Source organism: Actinia tenebrosa, unplaced genomic scaffold, assembly GCF_029948245.1.
Source record: "Actinia tenebrosa isolate PJP-AT-01 unplaced genomic scaffold, QUT_ActTen_1.0 PGA_scaffold3__52_contigs__length_22856419, whole genome shotgun sequence".
NCBI lineage: Eukaryota > Metazoa > Cnidaria > Anthozoa > Actiniaria > Actiniidae > Actinia > Actinia tenebrosa.
Window position 1 is genome coordinate 18357394 of NW_028292580.1, and position 16671 is coordinate 18374064.

A 16671-nucleotide genomic window follows, 5' to 3' on the forward strand; every position below is an offset into this window, starting at 1 on the left:
TGAGCCGTCTACCGTGGATATATAAAGTTAATTAATCAAAATTTATTGCTTGAGTATAGTTAATACGACGCCTCCGTCCCTCCCCCTTCCCCCTTTTTTCCACACTCCTCAAAAGGAAAATCCTGGATGCATGTGATAATCGATGCAAATTGCTTGTAGAAATGCATTGCATTGGGGCTGTTTTGAGGGACGCTTCATCAGTCAGTTGACATTTTATGACCACGTACTGAAAGGCTTATACTTTCTTCTGCTGAATGCGTGGTTAGATATTTACCACGTCTAGCAATACTCCAGTTTCGAGTTCTCTGTTGCTCTCGATTTTCTGTAGAATATTTATGTGTTCCAGAGAAGGTCCGCCGTGAAGTTTCAAAGAGTTTATATTGTTAAAGTTGTACATTTTTTACTTTACCGTGGGTATTTGTGAATATTTCGACATTGATTCGAGGCTAACCCTGAGTAAATGAGTCTGTAATCAAAAAACAAAGCAGAAATAGACCTCTTCGAATTTTTTGTTTGTTGTTCCATTTCAGACCATGTGACGCCACTCTTGGGAGTTTCATATGTAAATATTTTAACATGTTCTTCATAAAAGAACAATTCTCAAGGGAATGTCACGTGGTCTGAAATGGGCAATTTGCATACGAAGGTGAAGAGGTCTATTTTTTACCTTAATGTTATTACTATCATCCTCATAATAGTTCCAAGTGACATCGTCTACTGTGTAAGTTAGAACAAACGTCTTGACGTATGTAACCATTCCCGGGTTGTATCCCTGTATGCCAATGCTGGTGATATTCCGTAGTCGTCCTTAAAATATCATGATAAATATTATAATGTGTTCATTCGACATAGGCATCATATTTTGTAATTTTAGGTGACGTCCAACCACCCTCTTGAGAATTATATTTTTTGGTTCGAGTTGCATCCATATTCATGTGTTTTCTCATGCGCAACCATTAAAGAAAGATATGATACTCTAGGAAATGACACGTGGTCTGAAATGGCAAAACAGTGGATTAGGTCTATTATTATATGGCAATGTGACTTCACACGCTTTTAAATGGCCAATTTGCGGTCCATAACTTACGGTACAGATCACAATCCCAATTTTTGTGTTCGCCTTGCCAAATAACAAGTATCTCATGTACCTCGCTTGCTCTGCCCTACGTAAGTTATGGAAACTCGTTTCCCCCACTTTTTGGTGGCCCCCAAGCTATGGTGGGCTATAAGGCAGTGGGAAAAACTCGGTCCATAGCTTGCGGCACAGACCTCTCGGTGACTAAGAGCTATTCATTAGGTCTCTGACGCTTACCGAGGTTCACTTGTAGATACTGATAGATATCAGAGGAATCTGCACACCAGGCCCTGCTAGTACTGACAATAGCCTTATAAGGCTCAAGATCAGTTGAATAGGAAGTATTAGATAAGGTGGAAGAGTCGGCTTTCAGGATCCCTGTGGTGAACATTCCAGTGCAATCTAACGTGGGAAAAAGGTATTACTCATCCATGAACTTTCTCCAATACACCTTTTTACCGTGGGCGTAATGTTTTCCCATTTCAGACCACGTGTCACTCTGTTGGGATCTATCGTTCAAATCAACATGGCTGCCTCTCATTCATATGCATATTCATGTGTTTTCTTTTGGGCAAAGGTTAAGCAAAGAAATGATACTTTAGGGAATTACACGTGGTCTAAAACAGGAATCGTTACGCCCAAGGTAAAAAGAACTAATCGCATTAGGCATATAAAAAAGATGTAAGGTTTGGAGGTAAGAAACTTGGGTTCCCACTGGTTTTACCTGTTTGATTTTCAGACGCATTACTCGCGAAAAACATAGACAATGTCAATGAAAATGCAAACAGAATCGAAGAAGAACATTTCCTCATTTTTTCATTCTCCAATATTTCTTGTCACTTGATTGTGACGCAATAATTTGAGATGACGTCATTCGGGGACGTGCGCTTGCGTGCATTGGCGCTCGACTAGCGGCTCGCGACTCGGTTTGATCGGCTCTACTTCCATTCTTAGATCTTTCTTTGGCTAGATTTCTCTACAATCGGCTTGGTAAAAAAAATAATTTGATAAAAAAATAATAATAATGAAAGAGATTTAGAATATTTTTTAGTACATTAATGGGATCCCTGTATCTTGTATGTAAATTATACATCGATGGGATCCCTGTCTCTTTATCCTTGTCACTTTACAATCAAGTTTATCCGGTGTACATACACAACTGGAAAAAGTGCGCTCGCGCCGTCCTCGTAAACGTTCGCGATTCTAATTCTCTCTAATTTGAGTCACATGGTTGCACACACTCTATTGGATGCCGCCCTCAGTGCTTCATTTTAGAGATTTGAAATGGCACCGAGAAAGTTCAGGGAATAGTAATAACCTGGGAGAAGGGGGAGGGGACTCAGTGTCCTCACTGTAAATACGAGATCTAAACAACTGAATACTCACACGCGAGGAATGGAGGTCCTCATTCCTTTTAATTACATTGCTCTGTATTTAACTAACAGGGACATAGATAACTTAAAATACCGCAATATTTAAGACAAGTTACGAAGTAAAATATTAAAAATGATGGATAAATATATTCTATTTTTGAGATGCTCATCTTTCTTTTATAAATAAATTTCTTTTATTGCTAAAACTGAATGTGCAGTAATTTTATTTAAAAATATAAGTGAAAAAGAGTTTTTGCGTTTTAAACTGATTAGTAAAATTAAAAAAATATATACATATTTTTTTGAATCGTTTTCTACTTTCATTTTATTTCATGTATTTTGGGAGGGAGGGAGGGAGGGAGGGAGGGAGGGAGGGAGGGAGGGAGGGAGGGAGGGAGGAAAATAGTCGATGGATAGATAGTTGCTGGGTGGATGAAGGGTTGGGTGGGTAAAATGGTTAAAATAGATGGATGAGACGGTTTAAAAAGATGGATTGATCTCAGCATATCAACTGCATTGGCCATATCATTGTCTATTGTTTTTTTTCATCATCATCTTACAACTAAGACATACCATGGGCTTCCTGTGGTACTGAGCACGTGTACCCATCATGCTTCGGGGTCTCTTTGGCAAGAAGAAACAAGATGGCGTGTGAAGTGAAGCTTCGAGGTGTGGACACAAACTTCGACCATTATACGGTAAGAAATGCTTCAAAACTAGACTAGACTAGACAAACCTTAAGATAAGATTGAGTTCTTCCCCTGTATAAATTCATTTGAGGCTTTCTAAAAAAATTTCTTTGTAAAATAAGTATTTGCATCATGCTTCAGGTCTCTTTGAAAAGAAGAAACAAGATGGCGGGTGAAGTGTGGATAAAAACTTCGACCATTACACGGTAAGAAATGCTTCAAAGCTAGGCCAGACTAGACAAACCTTAAGATAAGATTGAGTTCTTCCCCAGTATAAATTCATTTGAGGCTTTCTAGAATTTTTCGCCGTTAAATAAGTATTTAAATCTGACATCTTGTTTGGTTGTTGCACGTGGCAAACTTTCAAGGCTATACGTTTTGCAAACTTTCTTGTTCTGAACTCAAAAACGACTCTGTAGCTACTCCATAAATGCATAAATAATTGAAAATTAGTTTAAACATTTTTTTTTTTTTTTTTCCTGCAAAAATTTGAATATTTGTAACCGTATATCCTCAACAAATTAAGAGAAAAGAAAGGCAGTTTAAGCATTCAGTCCAATTTTACGGATTTGCTTTTATTTTAATAAAAGCTACGGAAACAAACAATTTTTTTTTTTTTTGCAAAAGGGAGCGGTTGACAAATTTTCCTTGGTAGGGCCCCCTTAGGATTGTTCTTTTTTTATCAGGGAGTTGGGCAGTTGAAAATCCTTGAAACCCACACTAGAGCTCTGACTCCATGACCCTTCTTTGATTTAAAAAAATGGTCCAATTGTTGTTATCGTAAAAGTGTGGTGCGACTTGAATTGTTTTGTGTGTTCCCCTCTTGGGCCTTAATCACACGGCAGCCATGTTTATTCTCATGAAAACAAAAACCTTTGTTCAGAAGTTATCTAAAATGGCCTCAAAAAAGTTCCACTGCCCCACCTGCTCCCGGATAAAAAAGAAGGGTACCTTAGGCTTTACTCACCTTGGAGGACCATCATACTGACACTTTATTGTTTTTTTTAGTTGGATCATCAAGGATAGGAGGACTAGCTGAATCTATAAGTGTTAGTTTTAGATGTTATTTAGTAAAATTACACAAGTGAAAACAATTTCCTTTGAATTAATTGAGCACCAGTGTAATTCTACTAAATACTTATTCACCAATTATTGAGTGGATTCTGGTTGATATTTGCCTCAAATATTAGCTGATCTTCATTTTGTCTTTGGTGAATAATCTTTAATTATTACATGTATCTACATATAATGCTTTGTTGTATGTAGATTTGTTTTCACCACTTTAAGAACTCAAACTATCAAAGGTTGTGCAAGCTTTTTGTTACAAATAAAAAGTGACCACATCTTTTGAATTTTCTTACAATTATTTACTAAATGCTGGTAACTTATGCACATACAATGTCTCCTTTGGACCTGATGACTGGCTGGCTTGGATCAACTCTACATATATATATTTGTTTGATTATGATTTTGATTGCCTTTTGACTAATATTTTTTGATCTTTATTTGTCTCACATTGAATGATTCAATTTTACATTTGATTGATTATTGATGTACATGAAAAAGTTTCTTTCAAAATTTTGTATATTCTATTCAAACCACAGTACTTCTAAAAAAATTTTTCCAGAGACAAGCATTAATTTAAGATACGTTTTAAATTATTTTGAATTTGAGTTAGAATATTTTCATTACTCCAAGTCCTTTGCTTTAATTTTTTCCACCCTTCTTTTTGCTTTTCAATCGGATTTGGCAAATTTCAAGAATCCAAAATTTGTAAAAAAGCTTTTTCGTAAACAATTTCTTTGTTTGACATGTTTACAGTTTGTACAGTATTCTCTTGCTGTATTAAAAAAATCTGAGATTCTAAGTCTTTTTTAAAATTGAAGGAAAAAATAATCTCTTTTTAGCTTTTCATTTGGTTCATTGATTTTAGTTGTTCTGCAACCATAGTAAGTGAGAGGATACTGTATAAATCATGATGATTGTTATTCTCATTGATGCATTTGATGATACAGTAGAACCACACTATCTTGTCCTTGTTATCGTTACTCACTGATCAAGAGAATCAAGAAAAGTTTTTCATACCATTACATACTTTGATCAATTGTATTTTCCTATTTTCATGTCGCAACTGTTTTCTCAATCAGCGTGTAGCAACTAAGACAGTAATAACCAAATTCATGATCAATCGGCTGCATTTGACAATTTTAAATGTTATTGTTGGCTTTAAATTTCTCCTTTGAGCATATTTGATGAGATAGTGTAGTTCTACTTTCTTTGATTACCGTATATGATGCTTTAATAAAAATTTGCCTGCTATATTCTGCACTCCTGGCTCACTCCCTTCAACATGGTAAGTCAAGTGCATAATTTACCAGCATTAAGTCTTGTATTTTTCCACCAATGTCCTCTTTTATCATCCAATTACTTTTCTGAATCTCTTACATTGCTATTTAAAAATATGGTAGACCATGTATTTTGGTGTTACATTCACTTTAAGTTACCCAGAGGATGTTGGTTGGAAGGTGCAATTTTCTAAATTACTTTTCTTCGACAAGTTGTTAGTTACCTTACAAACACTAAAACTTGCAGAGCAACAGATGAGTCAATTGAATTAATTCACTCAAATAACAAGTATCATATATGAAAGATTTAGGCTTTCATATCTTCGCCAATGTTCGTTTTTTATTTTTTTAAACTTAGTACCATTGAACCTATTTTGTACTAATGTAGTCAACTTGTTGGCCCATTACCTGTTGCAACTGCTTGTAGTGTTTGTACTCGTCAGTGGAAATAGTTCCATTTATTCTTAAAGTGGTGAAAATATATTAACTTAGGACTATGAGTGGACACACCAATGGTCAGATAGAAATACTGTACAAAATTCCAATTGAATATTGACTGATGTTTTATGGCTATGCCATATTTTTGCTTACCTTTTATGCTGTTTAGCTAGGACCTAAGATTTAAAAAAAATCTTAGTGCCCATTTTTAAAGGGATCATAAATTATCTCGCAGTTCCAATTTCATCTTTTTTATCAGCAAGAACTTGTTTTTAATCTGATGTTTCCTTCAAAATTCAGTATTTATTTTTGGTTCCATTTACTTAATCATCAACGTGGAAAGTCAAAACTATAAGTGACTTTATTGTACTCCATGGAAAAGTTACTCAGTACCAAAAAACCTGATCGGGAAAAAAATAAAATCAAACAAAAAATTTATTTGGCATCAGTATTTCACAGGGCTTGGTGTGTTCATCTCATAGTCTGACAAAGGTGTTGCTTGAGTTAAAAGTACAACAAGAGATAACAAATGGTATACTAAAACTAAGTCAGTTTCTGTCTGACTCTGAAAAGAGATTTATTTGTTAAAATGATTTCAAATTGAAAATGTTGTTTTACAAATCAAATAGTATCTTGCCATATTTCAGGCACTGGAATGGATTTGTTAACTAAGATGATTGAAAAAAATGGCTTATCTGTTAAGGTGGCTTGATATGTTTTTCTTGCCAATACCTTTGAACTTCAAATTGCAAATACCAAGTTGGAAACAATTAAATGAATAAATTCAATTTACATACCCGGTTGCAAACAATCCATGATTGGTCAGCAAAAAAATACCATTTGTTACTCTTGCTGTAATGCAGAATAGATTGTGTAGGATTGAGTAAACCCTGGTACAGACTTGAGGTGCCAGAATAAATCAACTCTGATTTTATCCTAAAACCATACTATATCACACTGCACTGTACCTTGTCATACACCATGGTTGGCTGCAATCCTGTCTAAGTCTATTCTGTTACTAGTACTGGTAAGGCTCAGTGTAGACCTGGAACTTTTCATTGATCGAATAATTAAATGTTGGGAGGTATCTAAAATCAGTCATTCAAAATTGGGCCTTTTAGAGTTTCATAAAGCTCCATGCAAGCTACCCTCTAATCAGTTTAAGGCGGCTTTCAATCTGATTAGATAAAGTAGATGAAAAGTTCCAAGTCTAACTGGGCCGAATTAATACTGTATACGAGGCATAGAACCAGTTTTATGCCTTGTTTTAGTTTCCAGTACCAGTCTTTTAATCAAGCAACACCTTTGTCTTCAGAATCCTAATCAAAAGCTCTGTCCCTGAGGTCATCCTATTCCAAACCCTTAAGGGTGGCCCTTTACACTTTGTTGAGGGCCATTTTTTCTTAAGGGGAGGGTAGGTTTGAACTTTTGATCTCAGGGACCTTCGTCTAATTACCCTAGGGGCAAAAAAAATTCACAAAAAGACTTAGTATATATTTTTTCAAAATTTATGGGGAGTTTTTACTTTTTTTTCACAATTTTTAATTTTTTTTGTTTTATTGCCAATTTGATTTTTTTAAATTTTCTTAAGCCAATTTGAATTTTTTTTCTTTAAAGCCAATTTCTGGTTTTTTTTTTGTTTGTTTTTTTTGAGCCAATCCTTCTTACCTTGTTGATGAATACCAGACTTGCCTTGTTCCTTGCTTGTGGGTGGCTGTCTTTTTGCTTGTCCAATTTTTCATCTGAGAACCTAGACCTTACCTGGATTTGAACCCTTACCTTCAACTTGCTCTTGTCCATTAGCCAGTGCACTTGTGTTGTATACTGTCAGTTTATTTGTTGAAAGTGATGGTATTGATGTACCTTATATCATAGGGCTTTGTAATGGCTTGCATTAATTACTGATTAAAAATTCTTATGCATAATTAATGTCTTGTTTATTGTGTGAATGCAACAATGGGGTACTTAACAGAATAAAGGAAGGGGATTAGATGGGTAGGGTCGAGGTGCTAAGTTAGCCGAAGGTGCTTAGGGGGATTAGATGGGTGGGGTTGAGGTGCTAAGTTAGCCGAAGGTGCTTGGTGGGGATTAGATGGGTGAGGTAGAGGTGCTAAGCTAGCCAAAGGGTAAAAGTGAAAGAGGTGCGAGTGAGTGTGGTTCAGTGAGCTAAGTACAGCTGAGGTTGCAAATGATGAAAATGCTAAAAAAATCCTAAGTTTTTGGGCGGGAAAAAGCTTTGATCCATAGATCAGATCACGTGACAAGGAGCCTGAAAATTTTCTAAGTTTTTTGGCGGGAAAAAAACGAAAATTTGAAAAGGGGTGTACTATGAAATGAACAAACACCAAAATATTTTAAAACTCGTTTATTATACACCAAAACAAATACGTGTAAAACACGTAAATTCAATCCGAAATATCTAAAAAATTTAAAAAGCAGCAGAAATAAATGAACATATTTTTTAAACTGTAATATTTTTTATAACCTGATTGCTTAACCAATAAACAAACATGTCGATTGAACTCCGGATTCCCTCATTCCTGTTGGTCCTTGAAAACGTCTTTCCATTTTTGATTCTTTGCGTTTAGTCTAATAATGATATATAGATAAAATAATTAATTATATATACTGAAATAGAGAAAATAAGAGAAAAATATCAAATTCTCTCTATTTCATTACACACCGAATGCACAATTTTTCACTACTATACTGAAATAGATTAAGAAAGAAAAGCTTATAATGTTGTGAGTATTTATAAGTTACTTTGTCTTGAACTCGGCTTCAAATTTAAGGATAGAAGATAATACATGTTTTCTATACAGGAATCTAGGAATTAAACATGAGGGGGGTGGAGTAGGGAAGAAATTGATGCTCTACGATCGGCGGGCGTAAAAAAGTACAAAAATCAGTTTTTTTCTATGGTTTATTGACGCGGTACTTCTAGGTATGACTAAATATAAATGTACTAAGATTCTAAAAAGTTCTAAAGGTAAAGACATACTACAAATGCTCGTCGGTACAAAATCAGTTTTATTTTAAACGACTCGTTCTTCAACTTGGCTAGCAATGACATATAGTTACCCAAAAACCTTCGAATTTCGACTTTTTTATGATCCTAATAGTTCGACAAAGTTTATATTTCACTTTACCTTCCATTCTAGACGTCTAGGATATTTATTACGGCTGGTTTCTTCTCAAACACTTTGATGGCTTCTTGTCGTTTTTCAAAATGGCGGAGCAGAACAAGTTTGTTGGATGTCTACGAATCCCTTGAGAATGAAAAATCTGCATGCAAAAGAAAAGTGTACTCTTAAAAAGCATGGTCTATGCAAAAACACCTTCGTCTTTCAAGACTTTAGGATGACCACTCCCTTGAGTGTCATGTCTTTGTCTCTATGGACAATCAATGTAGATGGCAATTAAATCGTTAAAAAATGTAATGTTTGTTTTAAAAAAGGTTTTAAAGTAAGAGGATATTTAAACTTCTTAAAACAAAAGCCTTAGGTTTTTGAGTAAGGCATTATAATGCTTTCTGTTAATTTTCAGGAATTTTAAGTTACAAAAAATTGCGTTTTGTGAAAGCGGTTATTTAGCGCATAGGTGAGATGTATTATTAATGTAATCTTTATTGAAAAAGAAATGCAAAAACATACCAAAGTATGAAAAAGTTTAAAAAAATAGACCTCTGACAAGGCGAACGCAGACCAGAAAATTCCTTCACTCATAACACCATTGCTTTCATATGATTGGAAAAAATAATTTCAGAAAAGTTCTAAAAAACACTATTTATAATTTAACGAAAATTTGGGACTTCGAAATTCCTATGAATTAATGCGAAAAGTCCAAATATCTTTGTGCCAATATTTAAAGCTAATAAAGGAGTTTCTAATACATCTTGCGCTTTTTGAGAGAAATCTTTAGTTTTTCTTCTATGAAGCGTTATCTGGCGATCAATGGAGTTTGGGATCCCTGTGGTAAAATAATGAAACCACAGGCAACCCAAACTGAAGTGTTTTCGCCTTTTCATTTTCAACGTTCTGAAAATTTTTCCAAACTTTTGTAAATGCAGTTATTTAGAGCATTATTGAAGGTGTTATTCACGTAATTTTTGTTGAACACGAAAGGCAAAAACATACAAAAATATGCAAAAGTTTAAAAACAGTAGACCGCTGACTAGTTGACCGCAGACCAGAAACTTTCTTCACTCATTACGCCATCGCTTTTATATAATCGGAAAAGATAGCTTCAGAACCATAAAGCCCTCATCCTCAGCTTTCTTTTAGTGTATATTTTGTTCATAAAAAGCGACTTTTTAAATTGACCAAAATTTGGGACCTTCGAAAAAACGCGAATTTAGGGGTCTCAACTTCAAGAGCCTTGTTCTCTATGAAATAATGCAAAAAGTCCAAATTTGTTTGTGCCAAGATTTAAAGCTAAGAACGTAGTTTCTAAAGCACCTAGTGCTTTTTTAAAAAAGTTTTTAGTTTTTCTCCAATAAAGCGTTTTTTGACGATGATTGGAGTTTGGGATCCCTGTGGTAAAATAATACAGGTTCATAAGACCAGAAATGTTGAATTTTGTGGCAAAAAAAAAAAAAAAAAAAAAAAAAGTTATACATATTTGCTTAACATATAATGTCAATATAATAAAGATGCATGCAAGCGGAACCTGTGAATCTTTTTCCACAAATGATAAATAAATCTATAATAAGGCAATTTATTTTTCACTAAAAAAAGATAATCAGCTTATACCAAGACAAACGAAAGGCAATCCTTAAATAAATCAATAAAATAATGCAATAATTTGCACATTCAAATCACATGTTATTGCTCGTGGAGTTGTTTGTTGGTTCTCCGGGCTTACAAAAACCTGTTATACTGGAAATTTCCTGAATGAAAATATCCAAAAACAATTTAACAGTTTGATATGGGATTAGATATTATGGATTCGTCGCTTTTGAAAGGATTTTTATTTTTTAGGAGGTTGGAGATTGCGCGGGAAGCGATTTTCAATATGTATATTTTTTTATACCGGGCTTACAAAAACCTGTTATACTAGAAATCTCCTGAATGAAAATGTCCAAAAACAATTTAACAGTTTCATATGGCATTGGATATTATGGATTTGTCGTTTTGGGAAAGGATTTTTATTTTTTTAAATTTATTTTTTAGAGCGTTTCCGGAGGTTGGCGATTGCGCAGGATGGGATTTCAAATTTTGTTTATATATATCGTGCTTACAAAGACCTGTTATACTGGGATTTTCCTACACCAAAAAGTCCAAAAACAAGTTCAACAGTTTCATATGGGATTGAGTATTATGAATATTTTGTTTGTCAAAAGATTTCTATTTTTAACTACATTTTTTAAAAGCGTTTTTGGATACATATCTTGTCATCTTGTTCGATTTGCGGCAAGCGATTTCAATAATTTTGTATATTTTTTCAGTTATATTAAATCAATGGTGTTAAAAGTGAAGGAGTTTTCTAGGCTGCGGTCTACTGTTTTGACACTTTTCTATATTTTTCTGCTTGTTTTTAATAAAACTTACATGAATTAACAACACCTCTTATAATGCGCAAAAATACTGCGTTGACAAAAGTTTGGGAAAACTTTGAAAGAGGAGTTTGAAAATAAAAGGACGAAAAGTTCCAGTCTGTGTGCTATAGTTTCTCGCAGGTCAAGGTTTTGCGCGAAACTTAGGGAATGTATCCAAAAAATGATACCTAATTCTATAAAGCTCTATAAGAATTCAATTTTCTTTTTAAAAAAAAGAATTTGAATTTTTATTTAGACCAAATGATAATTTTACCACAGGGACCCCAAAGTCACTTCAGATAACCACAGGTATCCCGTAAATAGTTCCGGGGGTGGGGTTAACTAGAGGATCACATGGTTTTTATTGCGCTAGAGTTAACCTTTTGATGTGGCAACAAAAATCCTACGAACTCCCCCCTCCCTAGCTAGGGATAAGCAGCGATCAGTTGTGTATGTTATGCATATTAAACAAACACCGAAATACACCAAATAAACTTAATTGGAGAGTGACAAACCTGCAGATGTTTTGTAAACATGACGTACCAGGCATCTAGGTGTTGAATCCAGCCAGATTCTTGACTTATTCCGTGTTCCATCGTCGTTTCTTTGCTCGATCATATCATCGACATGGAGGACAACACAATAAATCTTTCTCGAGATACAGTTCAGTGCTTAACAAATGTAAATTTATTTACCAATAGCTTTTTTTTCATTGGACTATTGAACAATAAGTAATGTATCTTGGGAAACGCCTATTATGCGCTCCAGAAATTTAACCCGAGATAAAAGGAATGCTCTTGAGCATTTTTATTTCTTGTTGAATATATCCTTTTGTTCCCAATTTCTGTAAAAGTTATCACTCAATATAATAGAGGGATTTTACTGGGCCCGTGAAAAGAATAGTTAGCATATATAGTATACACTAATTCCATTGTTTTCTTTCGTTTTGCTTGGACTGTTAGTCTCTCATCATCCAACCTTGTTTCACGGGCCAAGAAAGATCACTCTGGGGCAAGGTGGAGTCGGGCCCCAAGTCCAGTTTTTTTTAAAAGTCAATTTGAACACAAACACCGTCAGCCACACAATCGCAAAATGACATCATGTTACATTCTCCCCCCTCCCCCCCCCCACCACCACCACCACCACCACCATAGATATCTAGGACTTCCTACTGGCCTGCTCTAACATCGAATACAAACCTACAGACGAAAAAATTACACAATAAAAATACAACTTTATTAAGACTCTACATTTACCAAATACGATGGCATTTCTATTATCAAATGCGTTACTGTAATCGATTACGCCGATTACGGCGTTTAAAATACGGTACTTTATTTTTTATTATAGTATAGTATTTTAAAGAAAATATTGCGAATCAATGTAATGCACGAACACCGTGAAGCGCGCGACCCAGAATAACTGTACACGATGTATGTAGCCAACTACACACGCATTGGGCACGATATACACATGGACAGTGCACACGATGTATCTAGATCACATCATGTACCGGCACAGTACAGGATAAATCTAATACACGCATTGGGCAAAATATATATATGGACAGTGCACACGATGTATCTAGATCACATCATACACGCTACAGGATAAATCTAATGCACGCATTGGGCACAATATATATATGGACAGTGCACACGATGTATCTAGATCACATCATGCACGCTACAGGATAAATCTAATACACGCATTGGGCACGATATACATATGGACAGTGCACACGATGTATCTAGATCACATCATACACGCTACAGGATAAATCTAATACACGCATTGGACACAATATATATATGGACAGTGCACACGATGTATCTAGATCACATCATGTACCGGCACAGTACAGGATAAATCTAATACACGCATTGGGCACAATATATATATGGACAGTGCACACGATGTATCTAGATCACATCATACACGCTACAGGATAAATCTAATACACGCATTGGGCACAATATATATATGGACAGTGCACACGATGTATCTAGATCACATCATGTACCGGCACAGTACAGGATAAATCTAATACACGCACTGGGCACAATATATATATGGACAGTGCACACGATGTATCTAGATCACATCATGTACCGGCACAGTACAGGATAAATCTAATACACGCATTGGGCACAATATATCTATGGACAGTGCACACGATGTATCTAGATCACATCATACACGCTACAGGATAAATCTAATACACGCATTGGACACAATATATATATGGACAGTGCACACGATGTATCTAGATCACATCATGCACGCTACAGGATAAATCTAATACACGCATTGGGCACAATATATCTATGGACAGTTTGCACGATGTATCTAGATCACATCATGCACAGTACAGGATAAATCTAATACACGCATTGGGCACAATATATATATGGACAGTGCACACGATGTATCTAGATCACATCATGTACCGGCACAGTACAGGATAAATCTAATACACGCACTGGGCACAATATATATATGGACAGTGCACACGATGTATCTAGATCACATCATGTACCGGCACAGTACAGGATAAATCTAATACACGCATTGGGCACAATATATCTATGGACAGTGCACACGATGTATCTAGATCACATCATACACGCTACAGGATAAATCTAATACACGCATTGGACACAATATATATATGGACAGTGCACACGATGTATCTAGATCACATCATGCACGCTACAGGATAAATCTAATACACGCATTGGGCACAATATATCTATGGACAGTTTACACGATGTATCTAGATCACATCATGCACAGTACAGGATAAATCTAATACACACATTGGGCACAATATATCTATGGACAGTGCACACGATGTATCTAGAGCAAATCATGTACGTACATGTCATACCGTGACCGTGTCGTGACCGAGCAGTACTATCGCGCGCTGTCTTTGGCTTACAGAATGTTGCAATCTCAAACTGCTTTTGATGTGCGCAATCTCAAACAAGTAAAAGGACACCAAAACTATCATACAGAAAACATTCTGCGCATTAAGGGTACACGTACTCTAATTATATCTGATACGAGCGACGTGAGCTGTTCAACTATCAAAAAAACATATGGATATATTGTGAATCTATATATGCATTAGGGTATCTTATGCTTACTGTACACGGGATATTTAAAACTCGCTGTAACCTGCGCATCTAACATATCAAATACACTGTGCATCATATACTAACAATATACCCTGTGTATCTAACACACCTGGTGTGCGCAGTGTATCTAATACACGTAGATTGCACGGGGTACTTAATACTCACTGTACCCTGCACATCTAATATATGAAATACACTATCAGATACTAACAATATACCCTGTGTATCTAACACACCTGGTGTGCGCAGTGTATCTAATACACGTAGAGTGCACAGGGTATTTAATACTTACTGTACCCTGCCCATCTAACATATCAAATACACTGTACATCATATACTAACAATATACCCTTTGCATCTAACACACCTGGTGTGCGCAGTGTATCTAATACATGTAGAGTGCACAGGGTATTCAATACTCACTGTACCATGCTCTTCTAACATGTCAAATACACTGTGCATCATATACTAACAATATAACCTGTACATCTAACACACCTGGTGTGCGCAGTGTATCTAACACATGTAGAGTGCACAGGGTATTCAACACTCACTGTACCCTGCACATCTAACATATCAAATACACTGTGCATCATATACTAACAATATACCCTGTGCATCTAACACACCTGGTGTGCGCAGTGTTTCTAATACATGTAGAGTGCACAGGGTATTTAATACTCACTGTACCCTGCGCATCTAACATATCAAATACACTGTACATCATATACTAACAATATACCCTGTGCATCTAACACACCTGGTGTGCGCAGTGTATCTAATACATGTAGAGGGCACAGGGTATTTAATACTCACTGTACCCTGCACATCTAATATATGAAATACACTGTGCATCATATACTACAAATATATGCTGTGCATCTAACACACCTGGTGTGCACAGTGTATCTAATACACGTAGAGTATTTAGTACTCACTGTACCCTGCACATTTAATATATCAAGGTGAATTAACCCAGATAAAGGAGAACTTGCCCTTGTCGTTTAAGTTTTTACCGACAATGTCATAAAAACACTTTGAGTAAAGGTGCTGACACACAGTGCAACATTGCATGTAACATTGTACGAAACCGGACTGTTGCAGCGCGTGCATGTCTACCCCAAACTTGTTGCATGCAAAAAATCTGAAAATAAATGGCGCTCTTCTCTTGCAACATTTCGCGCAACAAATTTCATCATATGAACATGGCTGCAACATTACCTGCAACATCTTGAAATTTCCAGCCAATCAGCTTAAACAAAATTCATAAACACATATCTTAACATATCAGGCTGACTTAAGCGATGTTGCGTGATTTTGTTGCAGTGTGTGTCACCCTGATTCAAATTTGTTGCTTGCAATGTTGTGTGCAATGTTGCGCCGTGTATCAGCACCTTAACGTGCACTTTATCCCTAGGTTTTGTTGAGAATCAGTGTGAAATCATTAAGTCTTTTACATGCACATTTACGCCAAATTCAAAGCTCGTTGTTAGGTACAAAAGGTCAAGTCATTAGGCTAAGGCCGAGGGGTATTCTGGGTAGTCGATACCCTGTGATTTTGGAGAGTGTTTGCATACTTGACACATGCACCAAGAATGAAAAATCTTAAATGAATGTTCGAGAGCTGCAAAACTGCAATTCGCAGAATATGAACTCATGTAACTTTTTACCCAGAGCACCTTTCGGTTTTAGGTTATATGATTTAACCCTTTTTAAGTAACCTGGCAAAGATTTTGAATTTGGTATATTCAAGATACCTCATCTCGGTCTCTTGGTTGGCCTAAAGTCGAGTAGGAACTTTATCATCATTCTGGATTTTTCCATCAAGAATGTCCAAGTTGCTTGCACTTGCCTTATTGTCAGCGCTGGATGGTGCATTCTTGTTGCTTGGGTTTTCAGACTTGGAGCTTCTTGCGGTGATGTTGCCACCGAGGTATTCAAAGATGTTCTGCAACTGTGAAGAGAAAACCTGTATGGAATCATTTTATCTACAAGTTTGATTCAACAATGATACAAGTGTTAATTGAAAGTATATTAAAAAATAAAAAAATAAAATTGCTTGTTTCAGTTTACAA

At 35.7% G+C, this 16671-nt stretch overlaps 1 protein-coding gene and 1 long non-coding RNA gene across 2 annotated transcripts in view; one reads left to right on the top strand and one right to left on the bottom strand.

Annotated features, from left to right (window-relative positions):
* Positions 1 to 2998: 2998 nt before the first annotated feature.
* LOC148908795 (uncharacterized) lies at positions 2999 to 7845 on the top strand. Its single transcript, XR_016120780.1, has 3 exons — positions 2999 to 3146; positions 3279 to 3343; positions 4146 to 7845. It is a non-coding gene; the product is annotated as an uncharacterized LOC148908795 (long non-coding RNA).
* Positions 7846 to 12670: 4825 nt separating this feature from the next.
* The window catches only part of LOC116304931 (histamine H2 receptor), a 109061-nt gene continuing 105060 nt past the window's right edge, over positions 12671 to 16671 (bottom strand). Inside the window, exon 10 of the mRNA XM_089036080.1 lies at positions 12671 to 16550. Coding sequence (XP_088892206.1) covers positions 16377 to 16550 — 174 coding nt within the window. The 3' untranslated portion in view covers positions 12671 to 16376. The remainder of the gene's footprint in view (positions 16551 to 16671) is intronic.